We start from the raw sequence: 17,000 nt of genomic DNA on the forward strand, positions 1-17,000 counted from the left end.
AGCTGGAGCCTCCACTCTGGAGCCAGAGAGGCAAGGTGTGTGCTATTAAAAACTGACCTCAGAACAGATCTAGTACAATAGCATATAAACAGAGAGGTAAGGTAAGTAACAAGTGCGTGTTACTAAGTACTGACCCCACAACAGATTTAACACCACTCTGGTCACAGAGAGGTAAAGGGCCATCCTGCTTTAATAATATAATAATATATACATGGACATTTTAGCAGATGCTATTATCCAGAGCGACTTACAGAAGCAATAAAGGTTAAGTGCCTTGCTCAAGGGCACATCGGCAGATTTTTCACCTAGTCGGCTCGGGGATTCGAACCAGCAACTTTTTGGTTACTGACACAACCCTCTTAACTGCTAGGCTGCCTGCCACCCTATAATAATATTACACAGTACCAGTAAAAAGTTTGGACACACTGTCACGCCCTGACCATAGTTCTTGTGTGTTTTGCTTGTTTAGTGTTGGTCAGGACGTGAGCTGGGTGGGAATTCTATGTTGTGTGTCTAGTTTGTCTGTTTCTGTGTACAGCCTAATATGGTTCTCAATCAGAGGCAGCTGTCAATCGTTGTCCCTGATTGAGAACCATATATAGGTGGCTTGTTTTGTGTTGGGGTTTGGTGGGTGATTGTTTCCTGTCTCTGTGTTTTGTCTGCACCAGATAGGGCTGTCTCGGTTTTCACATTTGTAATTTTGTTACTTGTCTTAGTGTTACCGTTTATTCGTCTAATTAAACATGTTGAACACTAGCCGCGCTGCATTTTGGTCCTCTCCTTCACCTATGGAAGAAAACCGGGACACACACCTACTCATTCAAGGTTCTTTATTTGTGAAGACATTAAAACTATGAAATAACACATGTGGAATCATGTAGTAACCACATCAAAATTTATATTTGAGATTCTTCACCCTTTGCCTTGATGACAGCTTTGCACACTCTTGGCATTCTCTCAACCAGCTTCACCTGGAATGCTTTTCCAACAGTCTTGAAGGAGTTCCCACATATGCTGAGCACTTGTTGGCTGCTTTTCCTTCACTCTGCGGTCCAACTCATCCCTAACCATCTCAATTGGGTTGAGGTCAGGTGATTGTGGAGGCCAGGTCATCTGATGCAACACTCCATCACTCTCCTTCTTGGTCAAATAGCCCTTACACGGCCTGGAGGTGTGTTGGGTCATTGTCCTGTTGAAAAACAAATGATAGTGGGACTAAGTGCAAACCAGATGGGAGTGCAAACCATGGTGGTTAAGTGTGCCTTGAATTCTAAATAAATCACTGACAGTGTCACCAGCAAAGCACCCCCACACCATCACACCTCCTCCTCCATGCTTCACGGAGGGAACCACACATGCGAAGATCATCCGTTAACCTACTCTGCATCTCACAAAGACACGGCGGTTGGAACCAAAAATCTCAAATTTGGACCCATCAGACCAAAGGACAGATTTCCACCGCTCTAATGTCCATTGCTTGTCTTTCTTGACCCAAGCAAGTCTCTTCTTCTTATTGGTGTCCTTTAGTAGTGGTTTCTTTGGAGCAATTCGACCATGAAAGCCTGAATCATGCAGTATCCTCTGAACAGTTGATGTTGAGATGTGTCTGTTAATTGAACTCTGTGACGCATTTATTTGGTCTGCAATTTCTGAGGCTGGTAACTCTAGTGAACTTATCCCCTGCAGCAGAGGTAACTCTGGGTCATCCTGTGGCGGTCCTCATGAGAGCCAGTTTCATCATAGCGCTTGATGGTTTTTGCAACTGCACTTGAAGAAACTTTCAAAGTTCTTGACAGTTTTCGGATTGCCTGACCTTCATGTCTTAATGATAGTAATGATAGACTGTCATTTCTCTTTCCTTATTTGAGCTGTTCTTGCCATAATATGGACTTGGTCTTTTACCAAATAGGGCTATCTTCTGTATACCGCGGCTACTTTGTCACAACACAACTGATTGGCTCAAATAATTAAAAAGGAAAATAATTCCACAAATAAACTTTTAACAAGGCACACCTGTTAATTGAAATGCATTCCAGGTGACTACCTCATGAAGCTGGTTGAGAGAATGCCAAGAGTTTGCAAAGCTGTCATCAAGGCAAAGGGTGGTTACTTTGAAGAATCTCAAATCTCAAGTATATTTTGATTTGTTTAACACTTTTTTGGTTACTACATGATTCCATATGTGTTATTTCATAGTTTTGATGTCTTCACTATTATTCTACAATGTAGAAAATAATACAAATAAAGAAAAACCCTTGAATGAGTAGGTGTATCCAAACTTTTGACTGGTACTGTACATATAATATATTCCACTCAGCAGACGCTTTTATCCAAAGTGACTTACATTCATGCTGCCTACATGTTACTTAGGGGTGGTCCCAGGAATCAAATCCACTACCTTACTAACTGAGCTACCAGAACAACATAGCCACGACTACAACAATCAACTATACATACTGTAAACTATAAATTGTCGCTGAGTCCTGTGACAGTGTAAAACATGTGTGTGTCTGTGTGAGCATGTGTGTTTGTTTGTTTGTTTTTCGTGCGTGTGCGCGTGTGCGTGCGTGCGTGTGCGTGTGTGTGTGTGTATTCCAGGGTAAGGTGTTTCCTAAGCTAAGGAAGAGGACCAGCACAGTCAGGCTGGTAGATCAGGAGGGTGAGGACCAGACAGTCAGGCTGGTAGATCCGGAGAGTGAGGACCAGACAGCAGCTGACTACGTGTTCCGCATCGTCTACCCTGGACGCCACCACGACTCTAGTGAGTGACCCCCTCCTCCCAAAACACACACACACACACACACACACACACACACACATGAAATTGCACCCACACCATCCTTGGACATGCATGATAGACGTCACTGTAAAAGTTCTTCTTGTCCACTTTGTCTGCTTTTGAGTGCGTCTCTTTGCATCTATGTTTATGTTTAGCATACAGTAGGTATTGTTACGCAGTAAGAGAATGGACAGAGATTTACAGGAGGTATCTTGAGTGTTGTGTATGTTTGAATTGACTATCTCTTTTGGTTTGTATGTCTGTCTGCTGGAAACTGTAGAGGCTGTAAACGGTAGAGGCTGTAAACGGTAGAGGCTGTAAACGGTAGAGGCTATAAACGGTAGAGGCTATAAACGGTAGAGGCTGTAAGCTGTGGAGGCTGTAAGCTGTGGAGGCTGTAAGCTGTGGAGGCTGTAAGCTGTGGAGGCTGTAAGCTGTGGAGGCTGTAAACTGTGGAGGCTGTAAACTGTGGAGGCTGTAAGCTGTGGAGGCTGTAAGCTGTGGAGGCTGTAAGCTGTGGAGGCTGTAAGCTGTGGAGGCTGTAAGCTGTGGAGGCTGTAAGCTGTAGAGGCTGTAAGCTGAAGAGGCTGTAAACGGTAGAGGCTGTAAACGGTAGAGGCTATAAACGGTAGAGGGAATAAACGGTAGAGGCTGTAAGCTGTAGAGAATGTAAACGGTAGAGAATGTAAATGGTAGAGAATGTAAACGGTAGAGGCTGTAAGCGGTAGAGGCTGTAAACTGTAGAGGCTGTAAGCGGTAGAGACTCGCTAAGGATCAGAAATCGCTAAGGATCATGGTCGATGTAGTCGTTTTCATCCTGCCTGAGACAGTCAACCTTAATGACTATGGAGCTTCCTCGTAGCCTGCCGGCCCGTGATTGGTCTGTGTCAGCACATGGTCCTGTGTGACGACAAATGTAGTAGTCAGAATGGATCACTATTTAATGAAATATCTCGATTTGTAGCAAACTTTAAAATAATTAAATGTGGGGATTGAACTTCATCATAATAAACGTTCTGTCGATCGTAATTTACAATGGCTTTCTAAGGCAGACTTTACACAGTAACCGACCAGCAGAACTCGTGACTTCACACTCCAGACCGTACACTGAGGGCATGGTATTATCGCCTGGTAACTACCACCACACCACCAGGCCTATAGATGGCGCTGTGTTATCTGTGTGTATTATTACCTGGTTATATAGCAGTGACTATAAACTACCACCACACCACCAGGCCTATAGATGGCGCTGTGTTATATGTTTAACTGTGTTATCTGTGTGTATTATTACCTGGTTACATAGCAGTGACTATAAACTACCACCACACCACGGGCAGCCGTGCTCCCTCGCTGGATGATGATGAAGAGGAGGAGGAGGATAGACTCCAGGCTATGATCTCAATGATGTGCTGGCGGAACCTCACAGATCCTAATGTCATGAAAGGTTTTTATCCATCACCTGACCCCCCCCCCCCCCCACCCCCCCCCCCCCCACCCCCGACCCTTGGTCCATCCCGCCCCCCATTCTACCCTGCATGCAACCTGTAACTCAACTCCCAAATACCCTCTCCTTTAAACTCCGGTGTGTGTGTCTTTGTCCCCATGGCCTATCCCAACAGTGCAGGGTAGGTAGAATATGGTTGGAGAGTTGGAGAGCTGTTGAGTTTTCCTCTTGCTCTTTGATACAATGACAAAATTATTTGTTTTGGTATAAAGTTCCCGCGAACAAATCAATACCAGAGATAATTAACAATGAAAAAATAATGCGTTTCCACTTGTCTTAAATTCATTTACAGTCACTGTCAGACGGAGAAATATTTTTTTGGGGGGTTGGGCTTTGCAGGCAGAAACTTTAGTAACACTGTCTACTAAACACACATAATGATAACAGCCTTTATAGGGACTCATAATAGACTGATAATGTGTTATAATAGTGACCTGACTGCCCTGCTTCATAACAACGTGATGTTGGCTGCGTTGCCATGGTGAGAACTACAGCTAGGTCAAGTGGCACGTCCCTGTGTGCAGAAGAGATAGAGGGGGGAAAAGAGGGGAAGAGATATTGTGACTGTGTAAAGAGAGAGAGAGAGAGAAAGAGAGAGAGAGAGAGAGAGAGAGAGAGAGAGAGAGAGAGAGAGAGAGAGAGAGAGAGAGAGAGAGAGAGAGAGAGAGAGAGAGAGAGAGAGAGAGAGAGAGAGAGAGAGAGAGAGAGAGAGAGAGAGAGAGAGAGAGAGAGAGAGAGAGAGAGAGAGAGAGAGAGAGAGATCGAGAGATCGAGAGATCGAGAGATATCGAGATCGAGAGAGATCGAGATCGAGAGAGATCGAGAGAGAGAGATCGAGAGAGAGAGATCGAGAGAGAGAGATCGAGAGAGAGAGATCGAGAGAGAGAGATCGAGAGAGAGAGATCGAGAGGTAGATCGAGAGGTAGAGAGAGACAAACATAAAGCCAGTCTAATGTAACCGATCCACACTGTAGCCTAGCATTACCTTAGCCCCACCTTTATTTACCATGTAGGAACCTTGAATCAAAAGGTTGCTTGTACTGCTGTAGATCAGACCATAGAAATAGAATCTGTAGATCAGACCATAGAAATAGAATCTGTAGATCAGACCATAGAAATATAATCTGTAGATCAGACCATAGAAATAGAATCTGTAGATCAGACCATAGAAATAGAATCTGTAGATCAGACCATAGAAATAGAACGGGCCTCCCCATTTAATGAATTGCCAGGGTGAAAGGCTCTGAGACCCTTCTACTGGTTGTATTTCTTTGGGTCAAACTGACAGTAATATTTATAATATTTGTGGCTCAGTGCTCTACCAGCTGAGCCACGGAGAACTGGAGACTGACTGGCCACTGGTTTCAACAGTGTTTTCTCATTTTCAGAATGTGGTTTAATATGAGATACTTTAGCCTCTTCTCTTTCTCTGTTTGCTGTAATATGGACCTCTAGTCACCTTGGGTGACCCTGTAATGTTAGCAGCTTGCAGATACATCTCAGATGACTGTCCTCCCTCCCTCCCTAGTCCCTTTAGAGACTGTTATCTCTGATGACTGTCCTCCCTCCCTCCCTAGTCCCTTTAGAGACTGTTGTCTCTGATGACTGTCCTCCCTCCCTCCCTAGTCCCTTTAGAGACTGTATCTCTGACTGTCCTCCCTCCATCCCTAGTCCCTTTAGAGACTGTTATCTCTGATGACTGTCCTCCCTCCCTAGTCCCTTTAGAGACTGTTGTCTCTGATGACTGTCCTCCCTCCCTAGTCCCTTTAGAGACTGTTATCTCTGATGACTGTCCTCCCTCCTCCCTAGTCCCTTTAGAGACTGTTATCTCTGATGACTGTCCTCCCTCCCTCCCTAGTCCCTTTAGAGACTGTTATCTCTGATGACTGTCCTCCCTCCCTCCCTAGTCCCTTTAGAGACTGTTATCTCTGATGACTGTCCTCCCTCCCTCCCTAGTCCCTTTAGAGACTGTTATCTCTGATGACTGTCCTCCCTCCCTCCCTAGTCCCTTTAGAGACTGTTGTCTCTGACGACTGTCCTCCCTCCCTCCCTAGTCCTTTTAGAGACTGTTGTCTCTGACTGTCCTTCCTCCCTCTAGTCCCTTTATAGACTGTTATCTCTGATGACTGTCCTCCCTCCCTAGTCCCATTAGAGACTGTTGTCTCTGACGACTGTCCTCCCTCTAGTCCCTTTAGAGACTGTTATCTCTAATGACTGTCCTCCCTCTAGTCAATTTAGAGACTGTTATCTCTAATGACTGTCCTCCCTCCCTCCCTAGTCCCTTTAGAGACTGTTATCTCTGACGACTGTCCTCCCTCCCTCCCTAGTCCCTTTAGAGACTGTTGTCTCTAATGACTGTCCTCCCTATCTCCCTAGTCCCTTTAGAGACTGTTATCTCTGACGACTGTCCTCCCTCCCTCCCTAGTCCCTTTAGAGACTGTTGTCTCTAATGACTGTCCTCCCTATCTCCCTAGTCCCTTTAGAGACTGTAATCTCTGATGACTGTCCTCCCTCTAGTCCCTTTAGAGACTGTTGTCTCTAATGACTGTCCTCCCTATCTCACTAGTCCCTTTAGAGACTGTTGTCTCTAATGACTGTCCTCCCTCCCTCCCTAGTCCCTTTAGAGACTGTTGTCTCTAATGACTGTCCTCCCTCTAGTCCCTTTAGAGACTGTTGTCTCTAATGACTGTCCTCCCTATCTCACTAGTCCCTTTAGAGACTGTTGTCTCTAATGACTGTCCTCCCTCCCTCCCTAGTCCCTTTAGAGACTGTTGTCTCTAATGACTGTCCTCCCTCTAGTCCCTTTAGAGACTGTTATCTCTGATGACTGTCCTCCCTACCTCCCTAGTCCCTTTAGAGACTGTTGTCTCTAATGACTGTCCTCCCTCTAGTCCCTTTAGAGACTGTTATCTCTGACGACTGTCCTCCCTCCCTCCCTAGTCCCTTTAGAGACTGTTATCTCTGACTGTCCTCCCTCCCTCCCTAGTCCCTTTAGAGACTGTTATCTCTGACGACTGTCCTCCCTCCCTAGTCCCTTTAGAGACTGTTATCTCTGACTGTCCTCCCTCCCTCCCTAGTCCCTTTAGAGACTGTTATCTCTGATGACTGTCCTCCCTCCCTCCCTAGTCCCTTTAGAGACTGTTGTCTCTGATGACTGTCCTCCCTCCCTCCCTAGTCCCTTTAGAGACTGTTGTCTCTAATGACTGTCCTCCCTCTCCCTAGTCCCTTTAGAGACTGTTGTCTCTGATGACTGTCCTCCCTCCCTCCCTAGTCCCTTTAGAGACTCTTGTCTCTGACGACTGTCCTCCCTCCCTCCCTAGTCCCTTTAGAGACTGTTGTCTCTGATGACTGTCCTCCCTATCTCCCTAGTCCCTTTAGAGACTGTTATCTCTGATGACTGTCCTCCCTCCCTCCCTAGTCTCTTTAGAGACTGTAATCTCTGATGACTGTCCTCCCTCTAGTCCCTTTAGAGACTGTTGTCTCTAATGACTGTCCTCCCTACCTCCCTAGTCCCTTTAGAGACTGTTATCTCTGATGACTGTCCTCCCTCCCTCCCTAGTCCCTTTAGAGACTGTTATCTCTGATGACTGTCCTCCCTCCCTCCCTAGTCCCTTTAGAGACTGTTGTCTCTGATGACTGTCCTCCCTCTAGTCCTTTTAGAGACTGTTATCTCTAATGACTGTCCTCCCTCCCTCCCTAGTCCCTTTAGAGACTCTTGTCTCTGACGACTGTCCTCCCTCCCTCCCTAGTCCCTTTAGAGACTGTTGTCTCTAATGACTGTCCTCCCTATCTCCCTAGTCCCTTTAGAGACTGTTATCTCTGATGACTGTCCTCCCTCCCTCCCTAGTCTCTTTAGAGACTGTAATCTCTGATGACTGTCCTCCCTCTAGTCCCTTTAGAGACTGTTGTCTCTAATGACTGTCCTCCCTCTAGTCCATTTAGAGACTGTTGTCTCTAATGACTGTCCTCCCTCCCTCCCTAGTCCCTTTAGAGACTCTTGTCTCTGACGACTGTCCTCCCTCCCTCCCTAGTCCCTTTAGAGACTGTTGTCTCTAATGACTGTCCTCCCTATCTCCCTAGTCCCTTTAGAGACTGTTATCTCTGATGACTGTCCTCCCTCCCTCCCTAGTCTCTTTAGAGACTGTAATCTCTGATGACTGTCCTCCCTCTAGTCCCTTTAGAGACTGTTGTCTCTAATGACTGTCCTCCCTACCTCCCTAGTCCCTTTAGAGACTGTTATCTCTGATGACTGTCCTCCCTCCCTCCCTAGTCCCTTTAGAGACTGTTATCTCTGATGACTGTCCTCCCTCCCTCCCTAGTCCCTTTAGAGACTGTTGTCTCTGATGACTGTCCTCCCTCTAGTCCTTTTAGAGACTGTTATCTCTAATGACTGTCCTCCCTCCCTCCCTAGTCCCTTTAGAGACTGTTGTCTCTAATGACTGTCCCCTCTCCCTCCCTAGTCCCTTTAGAGACTGTTATCTCTGACGACTGTCCTCTCTACCTCCCTAGTCCCTTTAGAGACTGTTGTCTATGATGACTATCCTCCCTCTAGTCCCTTTAGAGACTGTTGTCTCTGATGACTGTCCTCCCTCCCTAGTCCCTTTGGAGACTGTAATCTCTGATGACTCTCCTCCCTCTAGTCCCTTTAGAGACTGTTATCTCTGACGACTGTCCTCCCTCCCTAGTCCCTTTAGAGACTGTTGTCTCTGATGACTGTCCTCCCTCTAGTCCCTTTAGAGACTGTTATCTCTGACGACTGTCCTCTCTACCTCCCTAGTCCCTTTAGAGACTGTTGTCTCTGATAACTATCCTCCCTCTAGTCCCTTTAGAGACTGTTGTCTCTGATGACTGTCCTCCCTCCCTAGTCCCTTTGGAGACTGTAATCTCTGATGACTGTCCTCCCTCTAGTCCCTTTAGAGACTGTTATCTCTGATGACTGTCATCCCTACCTCCCTAGTCCCTTTAGAGACTGTTATCTCTGATGACTGTCCTCCCTATCTTACTAGTCTCCTTAGAGACTGTTATCTCTGATGACTGTCCTCCCTATCTCACTAGTCTCCTTAGAGACTGTTATCTCTGATGACTGTCCTCCCTATCTCACTAGTCTCTTTAGAGACTGTTGTCTCTAATGACTGTCCTCCCTCCCTCCCTAGTCCCTTTAGAGACTGTAATCTCTGATGACTGTCCTCCCTCCCTCCCTAGTCCCTTTAGAGACTGTTATCTCTGACGACTGTCCTCTCTACCTCCCTAGTCCCTTTAGAGACTGTTGTCTCTGATAACTATCCTCCCTCTAGTCCCTTTAGAGACTGTTGTCTCTGATGACTGTCCTCCCTCCCTAGTCCCTTTGGAGACTGTAATCTCTGATGACTCTCCTCCCTCTAGTCCCTTTAGAGACTGTTATCTCTGATGACTGTCCTCCCTCCCTCCCTAGTCCCTTTAGAGACTGTTATCTCTGACGACTGTCCTCCCTCCCTAGTCCCTTTAGAGACTGTTGTCTCTGATGACTGTCCTCCCTCTAGTCCCTTTAGAGACTGTTGTCTCTGACGACTGTCCTCTCTACCTCCCTAGTCCCTTTAGAGATTGTTGTCTCTGATAACTATCCTCCCTCTAGTCCCTTTAGAGACTGTTGTCTCTGATGACTGTCCTCCCTCCCTAGTCCCTTTGGAGACTGTAATCTCTGATGACTGTCCTCCCTCTAGTCCCTTTAGAGACTGTTATCTCTGATGACTGTCATCCCTACCTCCTTAGTCCCTTTAGAGACTGTTATCTCTGATGACTGTCCTCCCTATCTTACTAGTCTCCTTAGAGACTGTTATCTCTGATGACTGTCCTCCCTATCTCACTAGTCTCCTTAGAGACTGTTATCTCTGATGACTGTCCTCCCTATCTCACTAGTCTCTTTAGAGACTGTTATCTCTAATGACTGTCCTCCCTCCCTCCCTAGTCCCTTTAGAGACTGTTGTCTCTGATGACTGTCCTCCCTCCCTCCCTAGTCCCTTTAGAGACTGCAATCTCTGATGACTGTCCTCCCTCCCTCCCTAGTCCCTTTAGAGACTGTTATCTCTGACGACTGTCCTCTCTACCTCCCTAGTCCCTTTAGAGACTGTTGTCTATGATGACTATCCTCCCTCTAGTCCCTTTAGAGACTGTTGTCTCTGATGACTGTCCTCCCTCTAGTCCTTTTAGAGACTGTTATCTCTAATGACTGTCCTCCCTCTCTCCCTAGTCCCTTTAGAGACTCTTGTCTCTGATGACTGTCCTCCCTCCCTCCCTAGTCCCTTTAGAGACTTTTGTCTCTGATGACTGTCCTCCCTCCCTAGTCCCTTTGGAGACTGTAATCTCTGATGACTGTCCTCCCTCTAGTCCCTTTAGAGACTGTTATCTCTGATGACTGTCCTCCCTCCCTCCCTAGTCCCTTTAGAGACTGTTATCTCTGATGACTGTCATCCCTACCTCCCTAGTCCCTTTAGAGACTGTTATCTCTGATGACTGTCCTCCCTATCTCACTAGTCTCCTTAGAGACCGTTATCTCTGATGACTGTCCTCCCTATCTCACTAGTCTCTTTAGAGACTGTTATCTCTGATGACTCTCCTCCCTATCTCCCTAGTCCTTTTAGAGACTGTTGTCTCTGATGACTGTCCTCCCTCCCTCCCTAGTCTCTTTAGAGACTGTTGTCTCCGATGACTGTCCTCCCTCTAGTCCCTTTAGAGACTGTTATCTCTAATGACTGTCCTCCCTCCCTCCCTAGTCCCTTTAGAGACTGTTATCTCTGACGATTGTCCTCCCTCCCTCCCTAGTCCCTTTAGAGACTGTTATCTCTAATGACTGTCCTCACTCCCTCCCTAGTCCTTTTAGAGACTGTTATCTCTGACGACTGTCCTCCCTCCCTCCCTAGTCCCTTTAGAGACTGTTATCTCTGACGACTGTCCTCCCTCCCTCCCTAGTCCCTTTAGAGACTGTTATCTCTGATGACTGTCCTCCCTCCCTCCCTAGTCCCTTTGAAGACTGTTGTCTCTAATGACTGTCCTCCCTATCTCCCTAGTCCCTTTAGAGACTGTTATCTCTGATGACTGTCCTCCCTCCCTCCCTAGTTTCTTTAGAGACTGTAATCTCTGATGACTGTCCTCCATCTAGTCTCTTTGGAGACTGTTATGTCTCATGACTGTCCTCCCTATCTCACTAGTCTCTTTAGAGACTGTTGTCTCTGATGACTGTCCTCCCTCCCTCCCTAGTCCCTTTAGAGACTGTTATCTCTAATGACTGTCCTCCCTCCCTCCCTAGTCCCTTTAGAGACTGTTGTCTCTAATGACTGTCCTCCCTCTAGTCCCTTTAGAGACTGTTATCTCTGATGACTGTCCTCCCTACCTCCCTAGTCCCTTTAGAGACTGTTGTCTCTAATGACTGTCCTCCCTCTAGTCCCTTTAGAGACTGTTATCTCTAATGACTGTCCTCCCTCCCTCCCTAGTCCCTTTAGAGACTGTTATCTCTGACGATTGTCCTCCCTCCCTCCCTAGTCCCTTTAGAGACTGTTATCTCTAATGACTGTCCTCACTCCCTCCCTAGTCCTTTTAGAGACTGTTATCTCTGACGACTGTCCTCCCTCCCTCCCTAGTCCCTTTAGAGACTGTTATCTCTGACGACTGTCCTCCCTCCCTCCCTAGTCCCTTTAGAGACTGTTATCTCTGATGACTGTCCTCCCTCCCTCCCTAGTCCCTTTGAAGACTGTTGTCTCTAATGACTGTCCTCCCTATCTCCCTAGTCCCTTTAGAGACTGTTATCTCTGATGACTGTCCTCCCTCCCTCCCTAGTTTCTTTAGAGACTGTAATCTCTGATGACTGTCCTCCATCTAGTCTCTTTGGAGACTGTTATGTCTCATGACTGTCCTCCCTATCTCACTAGTCTCTTTAGAGACTGTTGTCTCTGATGACTGTCCTCCCTCCCTCCCTAGTCCCTTTAGAGACTGTTATCTCTGATGACTGTCCTCCCTCCCTCCCTAGTCCCTTTAGAGACTGTTATCTCTGATGACTGTCCTCCCTCCCTCCCTAGTCCCTTTAGAGACTGTTGTCTCTGATGACTGTCCTCCCTCTAGTCCTTTTAGAGACTGTTATCTCTAATGACTGTCCTCCCTCCCTCCCTAGTCTCTTTAGAGACTGTAATCTCTGATGACTGTCCTCCCTCTAGTCCCTTTAGAGACTGTTGTCTCTAATGACTGTCCTCCCTACCTCCCTAGTCCCTTTAGAGACTGTTATCTCTGATGACTGTCCTCCCTCCCTAGTCCCTTTAGAGACTGTTATCTCTGATGACTGTCCTCCCTCCCTCCCTAGTCCCTTTAGAGACTGTTGTCTCTGATGACTGTCCTCCCTCTAGTCCTTTTAGAGACTGTTATCTCTAATGACTGTCCTCCCTCCCTCCCTAGTCCCTTTAGAGACTGTTGTCTCTAATGACTGTCCTCCCTCCCTCCCTAGTCCCTTTAGAGACTGTTATCTCTGACGACTGTCCTCTCTACCTCCCTAGTCCCTTTAGAGACTGTTGTCTATGATGACTATCCTCCCTCTAGTCCCTTTAGAGACTGTTGTCTCTAATGACTGTCCTCCCTCCCTAGTCCCTTTGGAGACTGTAATCTCTGATGACTCTCCTCCCTCTAGTCCCTTTAGAGACTGTTATCTCTGACGACTGTCCTCCCTCCCTAGTCCCTTTAGAGACTGTTGTCTCTGATGACTGTCCTCCCTCTAGTCCCTTTAGAGACTGTTATCTCTGACGACTGTCCTCTCTACCTCCCTAGTCCCTTTAGAGACTGTTGTCTCTGATAACTATCCTCCCTCTAGTCCCTTTAGAGACTGTTGTCTCTGATGACTGTCCTCCCTCCCTAGTCCCTTTGGAGACTGTAATCTCTGATGACTGTCCTCCCTCTAGTCCCTTTAGAGACTGTTATCTCTGATGACTGTCATCCCTACCTCCCTAGTCCCTTTAGAGACTGTTATCTCTGATGACTGTCCTCCCTATCTTACTAGTCTCCTTAGAGACTGTTATCTCTGATGACTGTCCTCCCTATCTCACTAGTCTCTTTAGAGACTGTTGTCTCTAATGACTGTCCTCCCTCCCTCCCTAGTCCCTTTAGAGACTGTAATCTCTGATGACTGTCCTCCCTCCCTCCCTAGTCCCTTTAGAGACTGTTATCTCTGACGACTGTCCTCTCTACCTCCCTAGTCCCTTTAGAGACTGTTGTCTCTGATAACTATCCTCCCTCTAGTCCCTTTAGAGACTGTTGTCTCTGATGACTGTCCTCCCTCCCTAGTCCCTTTGGAGACTGTAATCTCTGATGACTCTCCTCCCTCTAGTCCCTTTAGAGACTGTTATCTCTGATGACTGTCCTCCCTCCCTCCCTAGTCCCTTTAGAGACTGTTATCTCTGACGACTGTCCTCCCTCCCTAGTCCCTTTAGAGACTGTTGTCTCTGATGACTGTCCTCCCTCTAGTCCCTTTAGAGACTGTTGTCTCTGACGACTGTCCTCTCTACCTCCCTAGTCCCTTTAGAGATTGTTGTCTCTGATAACTATCCTCCCTCTAGTCCCTTTAGAGACTGTTGTCTCTGATGACTGTCCTCCCTCCCTAGTCCCTTTGGAGACTGTAATCTCTGATGACTGTCCTCCCTCTAGTCCCTTTAGAGACTGTTATCTCTGATGACTGTCATCCCTACCTCCTTAGTCCCTTTAGAGACTGTTATCTCTGATGACTGTCCTCCCTATCTTACTAGTCTCCTTAGAGACTGTTATCTCTGATGACTGTCCTCCCTATCTCACTAGTCTCTTTAGAGACTGTTGTCTCTGATGACTGTCCTCCCTCCCTCCCTAGTCCCTTTAGAGACTGCAATCTCTGATGACTGTCCTCCCTCCCTCCCTAGTCCCTTTAGAGACTGTTATCTCTGACGACTGTCCTCTCTACCTCCCTAGTCCCTTTAGAGACTGTTGTCTATGATGACTATCCTCCCTCTAGTCCCTTTAGAGACTGTTGTCTCTGATGACTGTCCTCCCTCCCTAGTCCCTTTAGAGACTGTTATCTCTGACGACTGTCCTCCCTCCCTAGTCCCTTTAGAGACTGTTGTCTCTGATGACTGTCCTCCCTCTAGTCCTTTTAGAGACTGTTATCTCTAATGACTGTCCTCCCTCTCTCCCTAGTCCCTTTAGAGACTCTTGTCTCTGATGACTGTCCTCCCTCCCTCCCTAGTCCCTTTAGAGACTGTAATCTCTGATGACTGTCCTCCCTCCCTCCCTAGTCCCTTTAGAGACTTTTGTCTCTGATGACTGTCCTCCCTCCCTAGTCCCTTTGGAGACTGTAATCTCTGATGACTGTCCTCCCTCTAGTCCCTTTAGAGACTGTTATCTCTGATGACTGTCCTCCCTCCCTCCCTAGTCCCTTTAGAGACTGTTATCTCTGATGACTGTCCTCCCTCCCTCCCTAGTCCCTTTAGAGACTGTTATCTCTGATGACTGTCATCCCTACCTCCCTAGTCCCTTTAGAGACTGTTATCTCTGATGACTGTCCTCCCTCCCTCCCTAGTCCCTTTAGAGACTGTTATCTCTGACGACTGTCCTCCCTCCCTAGTCCCTTTAGAGACTGTTGTCTCTGATGACTGTCCTCCCTCTAGTCCCTTTAGAGACTGTTGTCTCTGACGACTGTCCTCTCTACCTCCCTAGTCCCTTTAGAGATTGTTGTCTCTGATAACTATCCTCCCTCTAGTCCCTTTAGAGACTGTTGTCTCTGATGACTGTCCTCCCTCCCTAGTCCCTTTGGAGACTGTAATCTCTGATGACTGTCCTCCCTCTAGTCCCTTTAGAGACTGTTATCTCTGATGACTGTCATCCCTACCTCCTTAGTCCCTTTAGAGACTGTTATCTCTGATGACTGTCCTCCCTATCTTACTAGTCTCCTTAGAGACTGTTATCTCTGATGACTGTCCTCCCTATCTCACTAGTCTCCTTAGAGACTGTTATCTCTGATGACTGTCCTCCCTATCTCACTAGTCTCTTTAGAGACTGTTATCTCTAATGACTGTCCTCCCTCCCTCCCTAGTCCCTTTAGAGACTGTTGTCTCTGATGACTGTCCTCCCTCCCTCCCTAGTCCCTTTAGAGACTGCAATCTCTGATGACTGTCCTCCCTCCCTCCCTAGTCCCTTTAGAGACTGTTATCTCTGACGACTGTCCTCTCTACCTCCCTAGTCCCTTTAGAGACTGTTGTCTATGATGACTATCCTCCCTCTAGTCCCTTTAGAGACTGTTGTCTCTGATGACTGTCCTCCCTCTAGTCCTTTTAGAGACTGTTATCTCTAATGACTGTCCTCCCTCTCTCCCTAGTCCCTTTAGAGACTCTTGTCTCTGATGACTGTCCTCCCTCCCTCCCTAGTCCCTTTAGAGACTTTTGTCTCTGATGACTGTCCTCCCTCCCTAGTCCCTTTGGAGACTGTAATCTCTGATGACTGTCCTCCCTCTAGTCCCTTTAGAGACTGTTATCTCTGATGACTGTCCTCCCTCCCTCCCTAGTCCCTTTAGAGACTGTTATCTCTGATGACTGTCATCCCTACCTCCCTAGTCCCTTTAGAGACTGTTATCTCTGATGACTGTCCTCCCTATCTCACTAGTCTCCTTAGAGACCGTTATCTCTGATGACTGTCCTCCCTATCTCACTAGTCTCTTTAGAGACTGTTATCTCTGATGACTCTCCTCCCTATCTCCCTAGTCCTTTTAGAGACTGTTGTCTCTGATGACTGTCCTCCCTCCCTCCCTAGTCTCTTTAGAGACTGTTGTCTCCGATGACTGTCCTCCCTCTAGTCCCTTTAGAGACTGTTATCTCTAATGACTGTCCTCCCTCCCTCCCTAGTCCCTTTAGAGACTGTTATCTCTGACGATTGTCCTCCCTCCCTCCCTAGTCCCTTTAGAGACTGTTATCTCTAATGACTGTCCTCACTCCCTCCCTAGTCCTTTTAGAGACTGTTATCTCTGACGACTGTCCTCCCTCCCTCCCTAGTCCCTTTAGAGACTGTTATCTCTGACGACTGTCCTCCCTCCCTCCCTAGTCCCTTTAGAGACTGTTATCTCTGATGACTGTCCTCCCTCCCTCCCTAGTCCCTTTGAAGACTGTTGTCTCTAATGACTGTCCTCCCTATCTCCCTAGTCCCTTTAGAGACTGTTATCTCTGATGACTGTCCTCCCTCCCTCCCTAGTTTCTTTAGAGACTGTAATCTCTGATGACTGTCCTCCATCTAGTCTCTTTGGAGACTGTTATGTCTCATGACTGTCCTCCCTATCTCACTAGTCTCTTTAGAGACTGTTGTCTCTGATGACTGTCCTCCCTCCCTCCCTAGTCCCTTTAGAGACTGTTATCTCTAATGACTGTCCTCCCTCCCTCCCTAGTCCCTTTAGAGACTGTTGTCTCTAATGACTGTCCTCCCTCTAGTCCCTTTAGAGACTGTTATCTCTGATGACTGTCCTCCCTACCTCCCTAGTCCCTTTAGAGACTGTTGTCTCTAATGACTGTCCTCCCTCTAGTCCCTTTAGAGACTGTTATCTCTAATGACTGTCCTCCCTCCCTCCCTAGTCCCTTTAGAGACTGTTATCTCTGACGATTGTCCTCCCTCCCTCCCTAGTCCCTTTAGAGACTGTTATCTCTAATGACTGTCCTCACTCCCTCCCTAGTCCTTTTAGAGACTGTTATCTCTGAC

The 17,000-nt window shown here is 47.2% G+C and overlaps 1 protein-coding gene across 3 annotated transcripts in view; it reads left to right on the forward strand.

Annotated features, from left to right (window-relative positions):
* Nucleotides 1-17,000, forward strand: part of sgsm2 (small G protein signaling modulator 2) — a 190,324-nt gene that overhangs the window by 131,299 nt on the left and 42,025 nt on the right. For 2 of the 3 annotated variants that reach the window (XM_055880646.1, XM_055880645.1), the window contains exons 10-12: nt 1-35; nt 2,599-2,761; nt 4,083-4,223. The exon at nt 1-35 is cut by the window's left edge and continues 129 nt beyond it. In XM_055880646.1, coding sequence (XP_055736621.1) covers nt 1-35; nt 2,599-2,761; nt 4,083-4,223 — 339 coding nt within the window. The remainder of the gene's footprint in view (nt 36-2,598; nt 2,762-4,082; nt 4,224-17,000) is intronic. The other variant, XM_055880647.1, reaches the window with a different exon arrangement.

The sequence above is a fragment of the Salvelinus fontinalis genome, chromosome 24 (assembly GCF_029448725.1).
Source record: "Salvelinus fontinalis isolate EN_2023a chromosome 24, ASM2944872v1, whole genome shotgun sequence".
Classification (NCBI taxonomy): Eukaryota; Metazoa; Chordata; class Actinopteri; order Salmoniformes; family Salmonidae; genus Salvelinus; species Salvelinus fontinalis.